This window comes from Thamnophis elegans, chromosome 7 (assembly GCF_009769535.1).
Source record: "Thamnophis elegans isolate rThaEle1 chromosome 7, rThaEle1.pri, whole genome shotgun sequence".
In the NCBI taxonomy this organism is placed as follows: Eukaryota; Metazoa; Chordata; class Lepidosauria; order Squamata; family Colubridae; genus Thamnophis; species Thamnophis elegans.
This window is the reverse complement of record NC_045547.1, coordinates 14,218,560-14,241,574: the sequence shown is the minus strand read 5'-3', so window position 1 is coordinate 14,241,574 and position 23,015 is coordinate 14,218,560. Positions and strand designations below refer to the sequence as shown.

Genomic DNA, 23,015 nt, shown 5'->3' with positions numbered 1-23,015 from the left:
ATAATCAACACCAACAGTCCACTGTGCATTCCCTTCTTTTTCAGGACTTTTAGTATTCAATGCTGAAAGGATATTCCTTATGATTGATACACCTGAAGAGAGAAAGAGAGAGAGAGAATCGGACATTGGAATTAAATGATACTTAAGTCTGTCTTGGGACGGCAGGCCAAAGGAAGAATTGTATGCTAATGCCCTAAACGTACTGTTTCAAAAGTCCTTGATATCACCTAGCATGAGTGTGCACACATTGTGATAATCAAACAAATGTAGCCTTGTCTAATACACATAAGAGTTTCTTCATTTGATATGTTTTAACCCCTCCCTCTTTAAAACTACAAAGGCGATTTCTTTGTTGTAGAAACCTGGCTGGATTAATATCAAACATAATACATCCAACATTTTAATTTTGGCAATTGCTATTTAGCAAATAAAATTGGGTCTTAGAAGTTACTAATCATAGGCTAGTCAACCCATAGGCAAGCCCTGACAAACATTCAATATGGCTGTTGAACACTGAATACTCCCAACTCAAAAAGCATTACATGAGCCTACAATTATCTCTCTCTGATCCTTCTCCAACCTGGTGTCCTTCACATATAGTGGACCATAAACCAACTGGAAATTCAGGGCTTTAGTCCAGCATACCAGAGAACACAGGGCTGCCAAAATGATATTTTATCATCAGAAGCATATATAAATCAAAACAAAACAAAACAGTTGAGTACAGGAAGCCCTCAACTCATGTCCACAACTGGGGCCAGAATTTCTGTTGCTAAACAAGGTGGATTTTAAGTGAGTCACAGCTTCCCCACATCGACTTTGCTTGTTAGAAGCCAGCTGTGAAGGTCGCAAATGATGATCACATATTTGGAACTCTTGCAGGACACTACAACTGTTGCAAATACATGCTATTTGCCAACCGCCCACATTTTGATCCACTGACTGTGGGGATAACTGCAATGATTGTTTTAAGTGCAATGACCAGTTTTTTTCCAGTGCTTGTTAAGAGATGACCAGGCTGAGCCTGAGGGAGGAGTCAAATGTGTCATCAATCATGAGCTCTTTCACACCTACAAGAGAACTAAGTGCAGCCCACCTTGAATTCCTGTGATTCTTATCTATCGCTAATTAGCTTGGACTGTTAGTAGTTTAGATTCTTGTAGAGAGCTTAAGCTTGCAATAAATTTTTATACTCATTTGAACTGCCTGGATCACCTGATTTCCCGGGCACTTGACAGTGCTGTTGTAACTCTAAATGGTCACTAAACCAATGGTTGCATGTCGAGGACTACCTGTAAATATATCCATCCCATCTGCTGATTTGTTAAATAAATAAGAAATCCGTGGGTTTGTGCAACTTATTGAATGAAAAACAGCAGTTTATAAATCATAAGAACTAACTTTGTTTGGATTTGTTAAATCAGAGAAGTGACATGGTGGCTAAGTGTAACATGGGAATCTAATTAGGAAGCCTTGTTTCTCATAAAATGGATTAGATCGAACATATTGTTTATATTGAGAAAACTGTTTACTTAGTATAAACCATTCACCCCATACCATGGTATGGTATGGTTAACCTGGAATTCTCCCCCAATTAAAAAAATAACGTCATGGAACTACATTAATTTACATCAATTCAAATTTGAAAAGTGGTCATAAAAATACCAGTAAAACTAATTCCAAAAAAAGTAGTCTATATTTTATTTTTTCGAGATAATTTAAATATCCGAAGCATGTATAATTTTACAGGGGGAAAAAGATCATACAAAACCTGAGTTCTATTTGCTTTATGGGTTCAGCTGCCCATAAAATCATACAAAGGCTTTTACAAGCTGTTGCCCAACAAAGCATCAGAGCTCTAGTTAGTACTGAATTGGACAACACTCCCAACGTTTTCTCCAAATCATACTTACGAGGTCATTGCACATGCCCTCCAGTTCCTGTTGAAACCCAGGATGGTTTCCATGTCCTGCTTAGACAACTCAAAGTCAAATACCTAGCAGGCAGGGGGAAAAAAAATAACAATAAGAAATTCACCCAAAACCATAATTCTGTGGAATGACATGCTTGAGAAACCTTTAACACTGGGTGTCATGTGCTATATAACTTCAGCGTTTATGAATCCCGTTTCGTACAAATAATTATTGTCCAAAATTTCTGAAGGTCTAAGGAAGTACACTTCTCATTTATATTTAAGGAGAAATTGATTTTCCTCCATTGCCCAGTACGGTTCAATGCCATTCTGTGCTTCGTTTTACTGCCAACAGAAATATTTCAACAGCTCACATTTGTATCCATCTATCAATCTACATCTATAATCCTCTGCTCCTTGAAAGCAGTTAAATAAAAAATAAACAGAACGCTTCCCAATTTGCCCTGATCAAAACAAGCAGGCTAACAAACATAAGGATGACATTAAACACAATCCATTCCCAGCACTTGCAAAGTTACTTTATAGTTGGTTTGGGCAACTATTTGGCAACCCTGTTGAAAATTCATAGTAGATTCCATTGATATTATTTGACCTGAGCAACAAGAATATATGTTTGTGTTATCTATTATCAGTCAGAGTAAACATTTCACAAAACAGATGCTTTTTAGTGGGAATTGAACTGCCAAAATTGATGATATCCTGAGGGTTACAAAAATGTAGCTGGGATGGCCCTAGGTAGTCCATTAGATGGCATAGATGTTTCTCAACCTCTGGTCACACCCACCCCAGCCCCTGGTAGGTCAATCACAACCCCAATGCGACCCACAATGAAATCAAGTTTGAAACCCCTGATCTAAAGCATTAAATTTGGAATCTTTAATAAACAGAAAAATCGCCATTTAATGGATAACATATGCCACATGAGAGCCATGATGATGTATTTATTTATTAAATTTGTATGACATCCATTTCACTGTTGAGTGACTATGGGTGGTGTATAAACCAATTAGAATGTTAAAACAAGGAAGCCCAAGTTCTAATAATCTCTTGGCAGGGAAGCAAGTCAGATGTTTGCTGAATTTTGTTTTAGTTAAACCAGAAAAGTAACCCACAACTCTTTTTAGCAGGGAGTAAAATTGCAACTAACCATTTTTTTAGTGTTAAAAGCAGCATTATATTTATATCATATCACATCATCATTGTGCTTTGGAGTCAGTCAAAAAATATCCATCTATCAACTCAAACCACGCCAATCACATACATTAGTCCATAACCTTCAAAGAACCCTTCATCTTACCCTGGATTGATCTGTGTTGTTGCTGATAATAAATATAATAGTAGTAATAATAATAATAACAACAATAACAACAACAACAAACATCTCTCTATCCCAGGTCCTTGGGAAGCACCCAATTGGTTGATAAAAATGCTAAATTCAGGCTAAACATCTGGCTGACTGTGTGACACCCCCCCCCCCCCCCAATGTGTTATGTAGGAACCAACTAATCCAGAAGTGGGCATTATTTTTACCTTGAAGTTTTCTTCAATCCGCGATGGAGTGATAGACTTGGGAATCACAATTGTATTTCTCTGAAGATGAAACCGGATCAGGACCTGAGAGCCAAGACCAGGCCAAACCAAGTAAGGATTACTCATCGGAAAAATTATATCCTACTCCCAACTCAACTCATGCATGTATATTAACATGCTGACATGCAAACTCTTCCAAGACTCCCATACCCCAGCAAAATGGACCATTCTTTTCTACACTATTTGGTATCTTGGTTAGTAGAGTCTACCTAGGAGTAATATGTTGCTCCTTAGAGCAGAGGCCCCCAACCTTTTAGGCACTAAAAGGACTGGTTCCATGGAAGGAGGTTTTTCCACAGACTGGAGAGCAGTGGTGGGATATGACTGGCCTGACCCGCTCCGCCCTCCTTACCCGATCGGGGATTTTGCCTGCGCACCGAGCATACGGCGCCTGCGCAATGCTCTGCCGAGCACCTGGAGCGTCATGTGTGATAATTACGCATGTGCATGCTGCGCATGGTGGAGGCCCGGCCCTGTACCGGTTGCAACGGGATCTGGAACCCACCACTGCTGGAGAGGGTGTGGTTTCATATGCTGCCTGCATCCCACAGATGGAGGTTTGCTTGTTTGCGTGGCCCGGTTTCTGGCATGCCGTGGCCCGGTGCCAATCCACGGACTGGGGATTGGAGACCCCTGCCTTAAGAGAATCTGTCCCTCCACTAACCATCTGATCTATGAGATTTCCTACTAACTGCACACATACCCACCTGAGCTGCTGTTTTATTGTGTTTAGCTGCAATCTCTTTAATTTTTGGATCATCCAGGAGTGAAGGATCTTCAGGCTTGGCCCTAGCATTAAAGGAAACCAAGGTTAGCAAATAATAACACTAAGAAAATTTACATTTAACAGGAATAAAAGTATTTGTTATCCAGCTGAAAGTCTAACGAGCTAGAATGGAAAATTACACATCACTGTGGTATTTTGTAACATTTTCCCAAATCAGCTTTTCTTCCCAATATATGATTTCATCCTCTACCAGTGGTGGGTTACGACTGGTACGCCCTGGTATGGGCGTACCGGTGCCTGCCGAGAGTACCAGGTACTGTTCTGGTACAGTGCTCCGGAGGGCTCACCCACGCTCCTTCCCAGTATTTGAGCTGTTCGGGGCTTCCGTGCACAGAGCGTCTGCGCGATACTCCGCTGAGCAGCTGGAGCAGTAAGTATGCATGCTTACGCTGCAAACCTGTGCTGCATGCGTTCATGTGGTGGATGCCCAGCCCCGTTGCACCGTGCCAGTTGCAACAGGGACATGGAACCCACCACTGTCTTCTACACATTGCAAAAAAAGAAGGAAAACTTCTTGTTCTTAGTTCAGGGATTTGGCAATGATATGATAAGCACACAGCGTTAGCCCTGAATGCACCTGGTAATCTTTGTAGAGCTTTCTCACACGCACATAATATGTAGCTGAATCTTGGCTGTTCAGTTAAAGTATAATTAAAATAATTACAATGATTATTAATGGTGACCATTCATAATGTAATGTAACAGTGAATAACAGGAGAAGTAGTAGTTATTAGAGAAATGTGTAAGATTTAGATTTATTAACATTTGTATGCCGCCCACTCCCTTGGGACTCTGGGCGGCTTACAGACATTTAAGGTAATGCAAATAACAGATTAGGTGTAAGGTAATGATAGATTTGATACAGAGGGAAAAGATTAGAAAGTTGGATTCATACAACATGTGATGCCTTAAATTACACCAAGAGTATGTTTATTGTGTAAACCTAGTTTAAACCTGAAGAAATTACAATTTAATGTGCTGGGTGAACCTGTCTATTTTTCCGGTGGGACTATTCTAGACTACTCAATCAGAAATTTATAAAACACATTGGGTACATTCGTATAACAGGCTAAGTAAATTAAGTAAGCTGCCTAGAGTAGTCCCACTGGAAAAATAGGCAGCAAATAAATTTTAACAAATTCTTATGGTCCCATGCATTTTGTATAAATCCAGTCTATGGCTAGGTTCACACATTAAATTATAGTTTCCTTACCCCAACAAGCAAGAAATTTCGGCTGGCAGAGCTTTTTCCACTGTGGCTCCCACCTTTTGGAACATCATGCCCCTCGAGGTGAGATTTGCCCCCACCCTCTTGGCTTTCTGAAAGGGCCTGAAAACCCACCTTTGCCAATTGGATTGGTGGCCTGATGCAGGGATCCCTATTTGGAGGTGGTTAGTAGATTAGAAGATGCTACTTCCACCCCGTTCACCTATTTTTTCCTCTTATCTAATCTCTTGTTAAGCTTTACTGTTTTAATTTTAATGCTGAATGTTTTTTTTAACGCTCTTGTTGTTTTATATTGTGTTGTAAGCTGCCAGGGGCGATGGGTAGGGAGAGTTGTGGGAAATCAATTTAATAAATATGTTGTGGCCCACCAGTGGAGCTGGTGGCAGACTCGGACGGTGAGGAGGTTGGGGAGGAACACGGGCCAGTCCTGGAGTCTGGGGAAGGCTCTGATGAGGGATGGGGTCAGGGCTGTCTGGCAGTTATCAGCTGCCTTCGGAGTCGGAGATCAGTGGGGCAGAAGAACAGCTGGAGCCTGTTCCCAGTGTGTGCATGCGCAGAGCTGCCAGGAGAAGGGAACAGCTAAGGAACAAGGGTCAACTTGGGAGTAAAGCCACAGGTGGCTCCTCCCATAGGGAATAAAGAGGAGTGAAGGCGGAGGGGAGTTTGCAGGAGAGAATTAGTTCAATTCATTAGGGTGAACATCTGTTCCTTATTTCTTGCCAAGTAATTGCTGCTACAGCATGGCGTTTGGAAGATATCGGCCTGGCAACTCTCCAAGCCTGATAAAGGTCCGTAGTTGTGAAATCTCAGGAAAGACTGTTTGCCGGGACTTTGCCTAAATAAAAGAGGTTTTATCGGGATGAGGAGTCTGCTTCATGATCTTGGAAGGCCTTACGGTCAGAACAAAATAAATAAAGTAATTTCCGGGTGCGCATTAGCTCTTGAGTCATTTCTATTTCCCATTTATGTATTCTGATGTGCGATTTAATGATTAGCAAACCAGAAGTTTCAGAACATTCGGTTTCAGCATATTTTGCTCAGTGCAGGAGTAAAAGACCAAATGTTCTCACCAGGGTCTATCAGGAGAGCCAAGAGGACTGTAGGCCGTGACGGAGATCCCTTTGGACTGACAGTACTCAATCAGTTTTTCCTGAGTAAGGTACGGGTGGCATTCAACCTACAACACATACAAAAATGGATGTCGGCTTATGTTTATTACCCTGAAACAGACTGAAATTCAAAATGTTTCCCATTATTATTATTATTATTTAAAAAATACGATTTGCACTTGGGTCAAATTCAACTGTGGACACAGCCAGCTAGTTTCTTTTCACTGTGGGAGAGAAAAGCCAGGTCCTGTTTCAAACAGCTTCAAAAAACATGATTGCCTTTTTTAAAAGCTACATTCCCATCCATGTTAAATTTCAGCTTCCCTATATAATTGCATCACACTGAAGCCCTTACATAAGGGTTAGCAGGATTTTAATGATGAATTTCCTTACTGCTGCTTAAGAAAAATTAACAAGTAAGCCCAATGTTTTCTCTTTAAAAAAACCCCCAACTTTATTTGTTGGCTTGTTATACTATGTAATTTGTTTGATTTATAACTAAGCAGGTTGTGTGACATCAACTATGTCTTGTTTAATCAATAAATCATGATTAAATGTCAGGTTAATGTGATGCTTAAATGAAGTTGAAATGAGAACCTGGATTGTTGTTGGGGGCAATATGCTGACTCTGTAAACCGCTTAGAGAGGGCTGAAAGCCCTATGAAGCGGTATATAAGTCTAACTACTACTAAGTTACACTCTAGCCAAGAGAAATTACACAATCATACTACCGTATTTTTCAGAGTATAAGACACCTTTTCCCTCAAAAAAGAGGCTGAAAATATGGGTGCATCTTATGCACTGAATACAGCATTTTTTGCCTCTTTCACCAAAATGGCCATGCATAGCCTTTAGGAGGCTTCCAGAGTACTCCTGGGAGCTGGGGAGGGCAGAAATGACCGAAAAATGGGCTGTTTTTTGCTCAATTCCCCCCCCCCACACACAGGAGCACTCTATAAGCCTCTTGGGAGGTCTCCAGGTTGCAATTTTATTTTTTAATTTGCCTCTTCAAAATCATGGTGTGTCTTATACTCTGGTGCATCCTATACTTCAAAAAATACGGTAAGATAGCAAGTAGAGAGAGGATTTTTGTGTCACAAAGGAAAAAATAAATTTGGGAATCCTAACACGAAAGACAAAAGAATACGTAACTTAACTGATAAAGTTATGCCATTCATGCGCTTACACCAAGACTCTGAAAAAAGCAATTGTTCTTGCAGTTTTCATGTGTTGAGTTCTTCACTTGCTTGCAAGCATACAACAGGGCTACTGTTACTGTAGTGTATAGGGTTACATAAGAATTTATTTCTATTTCTGGCTGAAATGCTCATTAAAGAGACACCGTTAAAACTTCCCAAAAATTCCTTGTATGAATTCTGATTATTAATCAGGAGGTGCTGACTGGATGGAGTTTGCAAGATTCCTTATTTCAGAAACGTCTAGAAATTCAAATTTTATTTGCAAAAAAGATACAGGAGAAGACGGTGCACAAGCAGAATCCGACCGAACAGGCAAACTATATTTAGAATGCCATTTTACTCTAAACGTCCTTCTCTGTCATCCAATACCTCCTTTCAGAATATATCATAGACTGCAGAAATGCAAGAAGACAACTGTTACAGTTTCTAATCAATTTGAATTAGCGACTGCATATTTGTAGAGAATTTTGATATTTCAATAGATGTGGATGATGTGCCTTCAAGTCTGTTTGATTCCTAATGTTCTCAAATATATTTTTAAAGCAGATATCATAAGAATCTTGAGCTCCTCCAGAGATTCTCTTGTTCCAATGATTTTAATTTATCGAGCTGTAAACATATTTTTAGGTTACTGTAAAATATCTAATTCCAGTGTCTGTAAGATAGTATCTTTTCCTAATGCCGTACAAACTGGTAGATTCCATTTTTTACAAGTTCAATGATGATAAACCAATAATAAAAAATAAATAATAAACTAACTTGCACTTAGTGTATATATCATGTTAAATTTCAGTTTACGATTTCAATCGACAAGCTTGCTCTGAAATTCAAATTGGAATGTAAAATCACTTTAAAATGTTGAGATCAGCTGTCAGAATGGTGGATTAAAGGTGTGTGTGTGTGTGTGACAATTGTACATTCAGAAATTTCCTCAAATTCCTGGTATCTATCCAATGAACATTGCTTTATAGGGTCTTGGAACCCTCTGAACTTGGTGGTTTTCTTGCAGACATTTTATTTCCAAACTAGCCGATAACCCGGTGTTGCCCGGGTATTTATTTACAGGGGGGAAATGTCCCAAACAAAAGTAATTTCTAATATTGGATTTTCCCCCTTACCAGAGGGAACCCCCTTGTGTGGAGTTCTGTGAAGCCCTTACCATGGCAACTCCACAATGCTGCAAAGTGGAAGCCATTTTACGGCAGTACAGTAGAAGCCATTTTAGGACACAACAGGCTGTATCTTAACAGAACACACAACCCCGAAGAATTTTAGGGATGTAGTACCCTCACAATATTTTTCTTCAGAGAGCAAGTCATCTGTGTACCAGTTCGGTTGCAATTGCTCAAAGTGTTCCAGAGTTATGCTGACTGACACACACACACATAGCCATTTTATATATATATAGACTAGGTAACATCATCTGATAATGATGATGTTACCTAGTTTGGTAATGAAATGTCTGCAAGGAAATCATCAAGCTTAGAGAGCACCAAGGACCCCAGAGCTCAACTCTGAGTTAAAAAAATTCTATCGGTACATTATTTTTACCTTTATCCTTCTTCATAATTCTTTATAATCCCCAGTCCACTTCCTATGAATTTACCTGGTTATTTGCAGGTTTGTACTTCAATTTGGGCTTCTTCAAGATTCTCTCCAACTGTTCATGGTTGAAGTTGGAAACACCAATTGCCTTCACCAATCCAACATCTACTAGTTCCTCCATTGCCTAAGGACATATCAAAGACCAAATAGGAGATAAAGCAGTTGCATATTATCAACACAAAAATCTGCTTGATGTTAAGTCTTTTTAGGACTTCACAAGACCAGCAAGAGATGAACCATTATAAAGAGGTTCGTGTGCAGAAACATCACTTAGTGCAACCTTCCTGGAATTCTACCACTTCACAACATGCAAACTTCTTAACACATCAGGCTGTGAAAGGCAGTCAATGATTATTTTCATTCTTTTTGTATAATAATAATAATGAACTGATTATTACGGCATGTACTGAGAGAGTTGATATTTTCCAAGGCCCTCTCTTAAAGTGTCTGGGTCACAATTGCTATAAAGCACATTTTGTCATAAATGTCCCAATCACAGGGATTGGCTACAAGAGATTCAGAGGAAGAGATGAGGAAGATAAGCAGTTCAATTTCTGAAGTTATAAGATTGGGTTATAACTCTGCCAGCAGTTAAGAGTATAAATAAATACCCACTAGGTGAATAGGTCAGCCAATTCCAGTTATGACATCCTATAGGTAGTCCTTAACTTATGACCAAAATTGAGTACAAAATCTATGTTAAGTGAGAAATATGTTAAGTGAGCTTCGCCCCATTTTACAACTTTTCTTGCCACATTTGTTAAGTGAATCACTCTAGTTGTTAACTTAGTATAACAGATTTTAAGTGAATCTGGCTTCCCCACTTTTTTGTTTGTCAGGTCGCAAAAGGAGATCACATGATCCCAGGACACTGCAACTGTCATAAAAATTAACCAGTTGCCAAACATCTGAATGTTGCTTGGGAATGCTACAATGGTCATAAGTGTGAAAAATAGTCGTAAGTTTTCAAAATACATTTTAAAAACTTTTTAAAATATAACAGTGGCATAATCAAAAATTAGAAAGGGGAACAATGGAAGATTATAATTCAATATAAATCAGTGTATTACTATTAGTATCATAACAAATATTGGTATTTTATATGTAGTAAAAAGAGTGATATCAAGAATATGGAGATTTGCAAAAAAGCAATATTTTTGAAATGAATAATTAAGGAAAGATTATAATTCAACAAAATATGTGTATTACTACTAAAAGTCTATAAGATTATTAATTGTGTTGAATAGGAAGGGTATTGTTTTATTTGTACTAAAATGTAATTCTGGTTCCACACTCTTCACATAACGATGTGTTTGTAGAAGAATAAAAAAAATAGTCATAAGTCACTATTTTCAGTGCCATTGTAACTTTACCCAGTCAGTAAACGTAAGTCAAGGACTATCTGCATGCTATTTAGATATTAAAACTATGCTAGATCAGAAGGTGTGCAGCTAAAACAAATTGAATTGTACATATGTGACTTTTCGGGATGCTTTCTCTCTCTCAAAAAAGGAATAAACTAATTGTAAGATGCACCTTTATTGATTTCTATTTTACATATTCATATGCTTAATGCATTTCATATTGAAATAAGTTGAAGATTAGATTATGTTAATATCAAACATTCCTGGCAAAGACATTATTAAGCAAAGTCTGTCTAATATAAATATACATATAAAATTCCAGCTCTTTTGTTTTCTATGGGTTCTTTTGCTTATCCTAAATAGGAGGGAGAACAGTAAGATTTAAATATCTTAATCTCTTCCTCTTGAGAATTTGCAATAGCCAAGGAAATCTTAGTCTGCATTTCTAATCAAGCATATTTTTCATTTTGGTAAATATCCTCAAAAAAATCAAGAGGGACCCATAATTAAGCAAGTGTTGTATTAAAATAAACCACAAATAGAAAAATCTCGAGGACATAAAATTTATGTCATAATTTCAACAAATGCCAAGTTATAATATTTGCAATATAAAAGTGCAAGGTATAAAATATTCAACCCACTGCATATAGGGAAGAAACATCTTTAATTGAAACTGAACATACCTCCCATGTGTCTAAAATACTTGTGTTACTGGATATCATCATGCCTTTATCATCCGTAGGAAACAGATCATCTCCTGCCTGTCAATAAATAACAAGAGTCCAAGTCAGTTTACTTCTAAACTACCAGTAGACAATATTGAAAGGGTTACATGTCAGGTGCAAAGGATCAGGACCATACATTAAGTTGCAATGCAAAAGGATTTATTGCTCAGCCTATAGATAAGAATCTAATCAACTAACAGTTAATTCTAAATTGGTGCTACATAAGAATTTACAGAATTCAAGGGGGGGGGGGCTGGACTTGGACCATTTGTGATAATGTAAAGACTCTAGACTAATTTACTCACTTAACTCTATCCCCTAGCTCTGCTTCTTATATTTCCTACATCGTGTCCCTGATCAGCTGAAGGACCATGCACATCATCAGCCAAAAGAGTGGTGATAATAAAAGGCATGTATAAATCATATGAAATAATGGTAATGAAAGGTAATATTTAGGAATAATAAGACTATGTTTATGTGTACTGAAATGTATGTTACCCAGTTACCACACCATTCATGCATTGATATGTGTTGTGGCCCAGCAGGTGCCGTTGGAGCTGCCACCAGACTCCGACAGCGAGGGGCCCTCTGAGTCGGCTCTGGAGGACCCTGGACAGGGTTCCGACTCCGAGCAAGGCGCAGAGAGGCTGGTTGGCCACCAGGAGGCACCTGAGCCTTGGACCAGCGAGGAGGAGACAAGGGAGAGTGAGCCGGAGGCCAGTAGTGAGTTGTTCCTGGATGCACGCCATCGAAGAGCTACTAGGCGTCAGGAACAATTACATAATTACAGGAGGTAATTGCGCTCAGCTGGTGGTCATTAGGTTCCTCTCCAGACTATAAAAAGCTACTTGTGCACATGCCCCTCTTTGCAGAAGTCAACACAGAATCGAATGTCGGAGAACTTTGTATGAGCTTGGCAGGCTGGATTGCTGCCAAGCGTTATCTGTGTTGATTGCTGCCCAAGCTTGTCTGTGCTGGGTTGCTGCCAAGGACCTGTTTGTCTGTTAATTAAATGCCGTAATTTATGTCTGGCTTGGAGTGTGCTTTGGTGTGGAACAAGGGAGGTCAGAACAGATATGTATAAAGAATTTTAAAAAATTGATTGGAAAAAAAAGAGGGGTGACATCAGAGTGAACATCATTTCATTTTTTTTGAAGGTCATGGCCAAACTGCTTCCATTTATACAATAGCAATAGTAGTTAGACTTATATACCGTTTCATAGGGCTTTCAGCCCTCTCTAAGCGGTTTACAGAGTCAGCATATTGCCCCCACAGTCTGGGTCCTCGGAAGGATGGAAGGCTGAGTCAACCTTGAGCCGGTGAGATTAGAACCGCTGAACTGCAGATAACAGTCAGCTGAAGTGGCCTGCAGTACTGCACCCCAACCACTGCGCCACCTCGGCTCAATGAACTCAACGATTCAAAAATCTTTCACCCTTCTCAGAAATGGTCTCAAACTGCCCCACTGCGTCTCAGCAATGAAATAGCTGAATTTAGGGTCCTTTACGAGATCTAGGTGAGTCCTATCCCCCAGAGGTTTCCTGCTCCTATTTCAACACTTTTAGGAAAAGTCAGAAAAAAGCCATTTCTAGGGACTCATCTCAGGGTATCAAGGAACTATAGGTGGTCCACAAACTGCTCAACTTGTCCTTGTTTAATGACTGCAATTGGATCTGGCAAATGGAAAGGATAAGCTTACCTCATTATTTCCCATTTGGTTGTTAAGCAAGACATCACATGACTGTGACTTGCAATTTTACCTCCACATCTCTAAAACTCTTCTTGTCAGTAGCAAGTTGGGAAGCACAAAGAGTGATGGTGTAACTCAGTGTTGATCATAAATGTGTGCCTGCTATAACTGCCCAAATAGTGATTTGTGTGATTGTGGGACGCTGCAATGGCTGTAAATGTGGATTGGCTACTTTATTTTTTCATTTTTATAACTTTGAGTGATTGCTAAATGAGGTGGTAGGTAAGCAAGGGTTTCCTGCAATAGGATGTGCTTGGATGTGTTCTGAATTTGGGAAGATGCTTTTAAAAAAAATCAAAGCAGTATCCAGTTAATTAAATAATTATTTTCTAAATTCTTGGCAGTAATTTTTCATAGCTTTACCTTGAGATACTGTAGGCTAAACACGGAATGTACCGATTGTAAAACAGATACTATAATCTATGTTCCCCAAATAACAGCACATTGTTGTACATTCCTTTCACAAACTAAAAACAGCACTTTCTTGCATTCATAAGAAACTATTCAGCCACTTACTTAAATGAAGCTAAAAATGAACTTGAAAATATAAAAAGTCCTGGGGGGACATCAGAAACAGGTTTTAGAAGGCAGATTCCATGGTTCAGCCTCTTGAGATGCTACCGGCACCCCAAAATGAAAACATATTATAGTTACCACCACCACACCTTACTAGCTTTTGAATATTTCACCCTGAAATTCTCAAAAGAGCCATTTTAATTTTTTCAAATAATTAAAAAAATAATTTGTGGCTGTGCAGATGCCATCTATGTTGTGGTCCGCCAGTGGCCAGCAGAGCTGGCAGCAGATTTGGATAGTGAGGAGGTTGGGGAGGAACATGGGCCAGTCCTGGAGTCTGGGGAAGGCTCTGCATCAGAGACAGAGATGGGGCCAAGGCCGCCTGACAGTTATCAGCTGCCTTCAGAGGTAGACATCAGTGAGGCAGACAAACAGCTGGAGCCTGTTCCCAGTGTGTGCATGTGCAGAGTTGCCAGACGAAGGGAACATCAAAAGAACAGGGGTCACTTGTGAGTAAGGCCACAGGTGGACGATGAATGGCCCCTCCCATGGGGAATAAAAGAGGAGCTAAAGGGGAGTGGATTTTGCAGGAGACTATTAGTTCCCGTAATTGCATCGTGACTCTCCAAGACTCCTTGCCAAGTTTTGCAGGTATCGGCCTGTCAACTCTCCAAGCCAGATAAGGTCTGTGGACTGTAAATCCTCCCTTGAAATACTTTGCTGATGTGAATGAGCAGAATTCACAGTAAATTTAAAAAAGGGTTTTTTTGTTGGGACCTGGAGTTTGCTTCATGCTCTTGGGAAGCCTAGGTCAGAACAATCTAGATGTTTCATAGGTTTTACCTTGCTAACCCCAGGTTTATACCACCGTCCTTTCAGGACTGCAGGGTTAACTGTGTTGTAGTTTCCATTAAAAGTACCTTGATAGGATCCTTACGAGCTTGGTGTTCTAAATACTGAGTGCCAAATTTATGGCCAGAATTAAATCACAGGAATAAAAAACCTGTTCAAGCACAGATTCACCCGAACTACAGAAAAATCCACCCCGCAAAAAGTCTTTGATTAGAGCTTCTTGTGGAGCTGGGTTTTCTCCCCCCTGGCTATATTCTGTACATGCCTTTCCTTATTACACTCTTACATACTCAGCCTTCTTCACATCCACTCGTCTGAACGCGTGGGAATGGAGGATCTTAGGGTTGGCTTTTCATTGCATGTTCCCCCTTCAGCTTTCTGATGCCAATCAGATAGCAATGGGAAAAGTGTGGGATGGAACGTCAATGATCTTCCTGTGGGCCTCGTGTTCCCAACTGATTGACTAGGAGAAAATCTGGACATCTGAGAGCTGTAATCTAAACATACTGAAAGGATGGGGGAAGCCTACAGTACCTTTGCGTCAGTTTTCCTCCCACCAAAAGAAAGGAGAAGCAATATGGAGTACCTTGCATCCTATCGGCCAGTGGATAATGTAGAGGTCAAGGTAGTTCAACTTCAAGGCCTTCAGGGTTGCCTGACAGGCACCCTTGACCAAAGACTTCTCATGGAACGTGCACCAAAGCTGTAAGAAAAACACCATATGGAGACTTCCCTGAATTAAACACATGGAGGCCAACGTGGCCATAACAACTCCCCTGGATTATAAGGAATTGTTTAAAAATCAGACTATAAATCAGACTTACATAAGAAAAATGAAAAATCTGGAGGGTGGAAACTTTCAAGAAAAAGACCTTAAATTTCCTTAAATTACCAGTCCATTTTTCAACTCAAGAACAGACTGGATAGGGGCACTAAATCTAAGATCAATCCCATCAGGAAACTGCCTAGCTGCAGTTGCTGCCACAATCCACATTACAAAAAACTGGCCTTGAAAGGAGTTCAAAAACTGTGACCAGTAGGGAAACCCCCCCCCACAAGGTTATTAATTGGGTGGATGGAAAATTTATCAAGTGTGATTTATATAACCATTTGTAATTTTTATTTTATTTATGTATTTGTATCATGCCTTTATTGTTTTTACAAATAACTCAAGGGGACAAACATAGCCGACACATCTTCCTCCTCCTATTCCCCCCACAACTATAACCCTGTGAGGTGAGTTGGGTTGAGAGAGAATGATTGGCCCAAAGTCATCCAGTTGGCTTTCACGAATAAGCCAGAACTAGAACTCAGTCTTCCACTTTCTAGCACTGTGATGGCGAACCTATGGCACACGTGCCAGAGGTGGCATGCAGTGCCCTCTCCAATGGCATGTGAGCCGTCATCCCACTTCAGCTCCGATGTGCATGTGCGTGTGCCTCCCGCAGCCCAGCTGGCCTTCGAATCTCTGCTGCACATGCACGGGGGCAACGAACATGTGCAAGGGGGTTGTGTGTGCATGCTCAGGGTGTGTGCAAGGGGGGGGCTGCACGTGCATGTGGCCGGGGCACAAGTGTGGGGTGCATGCATATGTATGGGAGCAGGGTGTATGCGTGGGGGCGTGCATTCCATTTGGGGGGTTCGGGCGTGCACACCTGCATTTGTTCGTGCACACCCGCGCTTTGGGCACTCAGTCCTGAAAATATTAGCCAACACTGTTCTAGCAGGACATTCCAGTTTTAATCTTGCATTCTTTATGTAACTTCATCTCTGGAACTAATAAGCATGATCTGAAATAGGTAATTTTTAATGTCTACCACATTTATTTTATTTATTTGTTTGTCTAATTTGTATGCTGCTGAATCTTCCTAAGCTCTAGGGAGATTACAAATATCCAGGCTATTTAAAAACATTGAGAATGAAAGGGTTCCCCCCCCCCCCTTTAAGATGTACCGTATTTTCACCCATATAACCCGCGGGTTATATGCGGTTTTTACATGCACAGCGCCCCCCTGCGGGTTATATGCGTGGGCGGGGTATACGGAAAATATTTTGCACGACGGAGGCTTGCACAGGCTTCTTTCTCCGTTTCTTCCCCCACCCCGATCTCAGCTGTTTCCTTCTCCTCCGTTCCTTTCCTCTTCCCCAGCTTGCGCAGGCTTCTTTCTCCGTTTCTTCCCCCCCCCCGATCTCAGCTGTTTCCTTCTCCGTTCCTTTCCTCTTCCCCAGCTTGCGCAGGCTTCTTTCTCCGTTTCTTCCCCCCCCCCCATCTCAGCTGTTTCCCTTCTCTCTTACTCGTCGCGGGTTATATGCGTGGGCGGGGTATACGGAAAATATTTTACACGATCCCGAAAACCCGCGGGTTATTCGCGTGGGCGGGTTATTTGCGTGGGCGGGTTATATGGGTGAAAATACGGTAAATATATATACCTTGCTGACAATAAAAAGGTCCTCACGCTTTACAATCCCAGCCTGGATTGCATCCTGAATACCGTTGCCAACTTCTTCTTCATTCTGGTACACGTAGGCACAGTCTATATGGCGATAGCCTACATCAATGGCCTTCTTCACCGCATCTTTTACTTTTCCTGGTGGAGACTGGACAACAGAAGAATCCTAGTCAAGAACCTGATTTGGCTAATTTGTCACATAGCAAGCAACCTACCTATGAAAAGTAAGATGATGTTAGTTTAATATTTAACCACAGATGGTTGTCTTGGGCAAGGTCCAAAAATGATATAATATACAAGTTGGCAACCTTTGGTCTGTACCTAAAGCGAAGCCATAAAGAAAATCATTTTACAGTATACTATAGGATGATATGTGATTCCACCTAATGCATTCCAGATTATCTATCATGCTAACAAAGATAATGCAAAAACACACATCAACCATGCCTGTTGTCAATTTGGAAACAAAAGTTTATTAAGAATAAAAAGTACTTTATACTTAACCATGGCTAACGAAGACCAAAATACAAAATACAAAGTAGGGTTTCCTAATCTTTCTAACCATGGCTTCCCATCTTGATTTGCAGCCAACATTTAATCACAATTTTTACAGTGAAGTCTCTAGGCATATCTCTAGGCAGGGAAAATGAAAACTGCCACATAGGCCAACTTTGCAAGCTTCATTGAGAAACTATATTATAAACATGAGTGCCAATAAACAAGTTCACGGCAGATATCTTAAGGAGGGGTGCTAGTTTTTTCAAAGAAATAGAGTGAAAAGTCAGGGTGCTGCATTTTAGCTCTTGATTGCTTATACTATCTTGGATGGGAGAGTTGTTAACACTTAACCTCTCCTTTGGTAAACTGGGAATGACTGTCATTGCTAAGTCCCACTTATGACATAATTTATTTGAAATTTTTGATGGAAATACTGGTACAATTCAATACTCTGCAATAGCAAACTTGGGAAGAGAGCAGAAAAAAAGCTAAGCATCAAGGTTTATGGAACTCCTTATGTTAGCCTTGTTGTATGGGGATAATGGGACATGTAATTCAATATATTTATTAGTTTTTAATTGTTTTAGTCCCACCTTTATTTTTATAAATAACTCAAGGTGATGAACATACCTAACACTCCTTCCTCTCCCTATTTCCCCCACAACAACCCTGTGAGGTGAATTGGGCCACTAAGCTGATTTTCATGTCTAAGGCGAGACTAGAACTCAGTTTCTAATTTCTAGACTGGTGTCTTTACCATTAGACTAAACTTTTATTTTTATATACATTTATTAGTTTATTTATTTATTTTTACATACATTTTTATTTATTTGTACATATTTTTTACATACATTTATTAGTTATTATCGGTAGCTAAAACAGTATTTCTCAACCCTGGCAACTTCCTGATATGTGGATTCAAGGCTATTTCTTGACAGGATGAAAGATTTTTGATTGTACAAATGGGAACAATTTGTCTCCCAACTCCTATTCTGACCTTCTAAAAAAAACAACCCTGAAATACTGCTAACTTTGATGTCACTACCCTTTTGCTTATGATGTGCATGGTCCTTCAGTTGATCAGTTCTTTGCGAATGTACTGTTCTGGCTGGGCTACTGTGATATCAGTCCAATGCACCTGGGTTGATTCTGTGTTGCTCATTACTGATATAGACATTCGTGGTAGTGGGAGGTACAAAAGGTTCAAAAACATGCAGCTTGTTCCCAATTAATTAGGATACCAGAAATTAATTACTTCTCTGTGCAAATCAGGCCACTGATGAAACATAGTGTGCCATAATACCTTCAATGTTTCTCCACTGTGGCAACTTTCAGAAGTATTCAGCATGTAGAAGTTGTAACCCAAAACACCTTAGTTAAAGCAGAAATTGTTTAGGATATTATTTACACTAAGGATTTATTTATTTCACATGGGAAGATGCTGATGTATTCACCCCAAACCAAAAATACTGGAGGATCCCTTGCTGCCTGATATGTTACATAGAATGGGAGGTTCTAATGCTATTTATTTGTTTATTTATAAGTAGAAATTTAATAGCCTGGGTAAACCAGTATGCAGCTGATGTTCCAGAATCCTGATTCCCATTCTGTATATGTGCAGCTGGCACTTCCAATGAAAGCTGAAATCAAAACATATAGTTATCTTAATTAGGTCTTCATGTACCATAAGCATTTTTCAAGTGATGCACTGGTAGTTCTCTTGTAAAGACAACAAAATGTCAAGGACATTAAAGAAAGCAAATTATCCGAGGCATCCTGGAACAAATTCTTCTGCGCCTAGGGGCAAACAGTGCATAGTTGATTTAGGTTTCAAAGATAAAGCTACAGGCTGCTGTTTTATTAGAAAATAGAATTAACAGAAGAAAACCTTGTTTGGAACAGATGATTTTTATAGCAAAAGCTCCTGCTGAAATGACTCTGTCACTGCTAATTATTGAAAGTATTTGACCAATGCTATTAACTCTCTTTGCATGGTGTTTTGAGATTACAGATAATCCTCAACTTAAGTCTACAATTGGGATTGGAACCTCAGTCACTAAGCGATGCAGTTGTTAAAATGCCTGATTTTATGACTTTTGCCATAGTCATTAAAATGAATCCTGCTCCTCTGCTGACTTTGTCAGAATCCCTCTGTGGAAGTCAAAAATTGCAATTATGTCATCTTGGGACACTGCAACTCTCACATGCCAGTTGCCAAGCACTCAAATTTTGATCACATGACAGTGGGATGTTGTCATGGTCGTAAGTGCAAGGACCAGTTGCAAGTCACCTGTTTCAGCACTATTGTAACTTCAAACAGTTGTTAAACAAATAGTCATAAAGTGTATGAAAGGCCAGCCAAGAAAAATGAAAGACCCATTTTCTTCAAGGCATTCACCTGACAGAACACCTGTAGTGCCTAGATCAGTGATGGGCAACCTTTTTGGCGTGGTGTGTCAAAAATCGGCAAAAAATCGAGCATAACTCGCGTTGTGTGTCACTTCGCCAAAACCTAATTTTGCGCAATTTATAGTTGCTGCTAATGGCGCTCACAGTTCCCGTTGGCACTCCGCTGTTCCCTGCTGTGGTGCGGTCGTAACCGACAGTCTCAGGAGTAGACTCTCTGTGCCGGCCTGACTGGAGAGAGGCGCGCACTGTTCCCGCGCTCCTCTCCTGCGGGTCCTCCCTCGCCGCGCTGATGACGTGTGTGCGCACGGCACGCACGCCTTACCAGCAGCCCCTGCGCTCAGAAAGGGGCGGCGGCGATACAGTAAGTGAGTGTGGGTGGGGGAGATCACACGTCCCGCCCCCCCCGTTCCTCCAGCACAGATTCTTTCATCCTCGGCGGCCGTGCAGGAGCCGAGGATGAATCGCATGAAATCCTGTGCGTGTCACCCCAAATGGCTACGCGTGTCAGCACTGACACGCGTGTCATAGGTTCGCCATCACTGGCCTAGATGATGATGATGATTTGGTTTTGTATGCCGCCCACTCTCAGAAGACTCCGGGCGGCTTACAGTAAAAAGGGAAGGGAGATATAAAAATAAAAACAACAATTTAAAATTACAACAACATTCATAACTTAGAATGGGGCTGGATAATTCAACAGCCCCAGGCCTGCCGGAACAGCCAGGTCTTGGTCACTTTACGGAAGGCCGGAAGGGTAGTAAGGGTCCGGATCTCGACGGGGAGATCGTTCCAGAGGGCCGGAGCAGCTACAGAGAAGGCCCTCCCCCGGGGGGTCACCAGCTGACATTGACCGGCAGATGGAATGGGGGGGGGAGGCCTAATCTGTGCGATCTAATAGGTCTCTGGGAGGTAATTGGCAGGAGGCGGTCTCTCAGATGAGGTCAGAAACCTGCTGCAAACATAGAATAAACAGCACAAATTATTTAGAGCATTTTTATTCAATCTTGGTAACTTTTCAGATGGGTGGATTGCAACTCCCAGAATTCTCTAGCCAGGTGCCATCATTTTGGGTATATAGAGAAAGGGCACTTGAATGGAAACTTCTAATGTGAAAAATGCATTTTTTTAAAAAAAAGAACGGGGATATTCCATTAAATATTTTAACTACAGTAAAAAGAACCTCTAAATCCTGTAATGGTTGAAAATAGTCATAGAAACACAGCTCATGGGATTTTAAAAAGACAATATAACAAAGTCAATTAAGGAACTGGCTTGACAAGTAATTATTTTCACAAAAGGAAACCAAATCACGTTAACCAGATTAATTTATGAATACATTATGCAGCAGGAAAATATAAAGGGCCCCCTATTGCAACAAAAATATACACATCAGAAAATCACAATGTTCACTTCTCTTCATATCAGTTTAAAGTGTGCAAAGATGGAAGCAGGGAGAAATATATTCTTACTCTTTATTTTAGCCACTTGACCATGGTGGCCTTTATCCAGCTCAAAAGAACTTACTACCAACAGAGTAAGAATATTTCCCAAGACAGAAGAAGCCTCAAATTCTGGACTTTAAGACTGTGAAAAATTAGAATTTGAATAATAGAGTTGGACGGGACCTTGGAGGTCTTCTAGTCCAACCCCCTGCTCAGACAGGAAACCCTATACCATTTCAAACAAATTGTTGTCTGAACATCTTAAATGCTTCCAATGCTTTCATAGCTTCTGGAGGCAAGTTGTTCCACTGATTAATTGTTCTGTCAGGAAATTTCTTCTTAGTTCTAGGTTGCATCTCTCCTTGATTAGTTTTCATCCATTGCTTCTTGTCCTGCCCTCAGGTGCCTTGGAAAATAGCTTGACTCCCTCTTCTTTGTGGCAACCCCTGAGATATTGGAACACTGCTATCATGTCATCCCTATTCCTTCTTTTCATCAGGCTAGGCATACCCAGTTCCTACAACCGTTCTTCATATGTTTTAGTCTCCAGTCCCCTAATCATCTTTGTTGCACTTCTCTGTACTCTAGAGTCTCCACATCTTTTTTACATCGTGGGGACGAAAATTGTATGCAGTATTCCAAGTGTGGTTTTACCAAAGCATTACAAAGTGATATTAAATGCTAGTGGTAAGACAAGAATACTGGCTCCCAACAGTGATACCCAAGGAAGCATCTATATATAATGCAGGAGTGAGCAACCAAGCCTTCACAGGATACCAAACTACAATTCCCAGCATCCTTAGCCACAAGCAGCCACGTTTAGCTCAGACTCCTGGGAGAGATTTCAGCATCGAAAAAGGGGGGAAAAAAAGAAAAAGCCCGAGCAACTTCAATCCATTCTATTTAATTCCCGTCTGGGGTCAGAGTGTCTCCGGAGTCTGACGTTTTATTTCAACATCGGGGAATGAAAAGAGAGGCCTCCTTCCAGATGCAGAAACTGATATATTAGCTAACCGCCGCTTGCCATTTGGAAGAGCCAGGAACCTCTTCCTCCCCCACAAAAGCTTTCTGTGCAAAACGTAGGCGGGAAACACACTCACACACGTACAAAAAAAACCCCGCCTCACGTTTTTTTTACGAGAAAGAAACGGGAAAGCGAGCAAGGCCAGCAATTCAGTTGCAAGCCTGCAAGACACGTGTCTCGTTTTGCACGCTTGCAACGTGTTTGCAAGGCTTGTGCAAAAATCAAAAGGAAAGCAACCTCCCCCAAATCCTCCGCTTTGGGTACCCTTGGAGCAAAAGCCCGCGGGGTGGAGCGGGGGTGGGGGAACACGGGAAGGAACAATGGAAGAAGACGCGGCAACCGATGGGTAAAAACAAGCGCCTCCGGGCTGCGGCCGCTTACCTTCCACGTGCCCAGTCCCAAAATGGGCATCTTCGCTTTGGTGTACAGCTCCACATACTTGGCCATGGCAGACGTCCCGCGAAGCCCAAACCCGAGGCGCGGAGAAAGGCACAGGCAGGCACGGCCGGGGAAAAGCAGCTTTTTATACGCGCC

General features: G+C 40.8%; 1 protein-coding gene across 2 annotated transcripts; it reads right to left on the bottom strand.

The window, feature by feature from the left end:
- Positions 1-43: 43 nt before the first annotated feature.
- LOC116511097 (aldo-keto reductase family 1 member B1-like) lies at positions 44-23,015 on the bottom strand. Of its 2 annotated transcripts, XM_032220904.1 has the most exons (10): positions 22,863-23,015; positions 17,089-17,256; positions 15,245-15,361; positions 11,499-11,576; positions 9,453-9,575; positions 6,609-6,715; positions 4,231-4,312; positions 3,464-3,547; positions 1,914-1,996; positions 44-92 (listed from the first exon to the last, which is right to left on the bottom strand). In XM_032220904.1, exons 1-10 carry the CDS (start codon positions 22,926-22,928, stop codon positions 50-52), a joined length of 951 nt encoding a protein of 316 aa, XP_032076795.1. In that variant the 5' UTR covers positions 22,929-23,015; the 3' UTR covers positions 44-49. The 2 variants fall into 2 exon arrangements, with proteins under 2 accessions (XP_032076795.1, XP_032076796.1); XM_032220905.1 differs by lacking the exons at positions 15,245-15,361; positions 17,089-17,256 and having other exon boundaries at positions 22,863-23,009.

What these genes read in the sequence shown, in the direction of transcription:
- LOC116511097 (XM_032220904.1), bottom strand. Translation starts at nt 22,928, where the DNA reads ATGGCCAAGTATGTGGAGCTGTACACCAAAGCGAAGATGCCCATTTTG. An exon ending in GTATTTTAGACACATGGGAG is followed by an intron (nt 9,576 to 11,498) that starts GTATGTTCAGTT and finishes ATATGTCCTTAG; the next exon opens with GCAATGGAGGAACTAGTAGA. An exon ending in AGGGCATGTGCAATGACCTC is followed by an intron (nt 93 to 1,913) that starts GTAAGTATGATT and finishes TTCTCTCTTCAG; the next exon opens with GTGTATCAATCATAAGGAAT.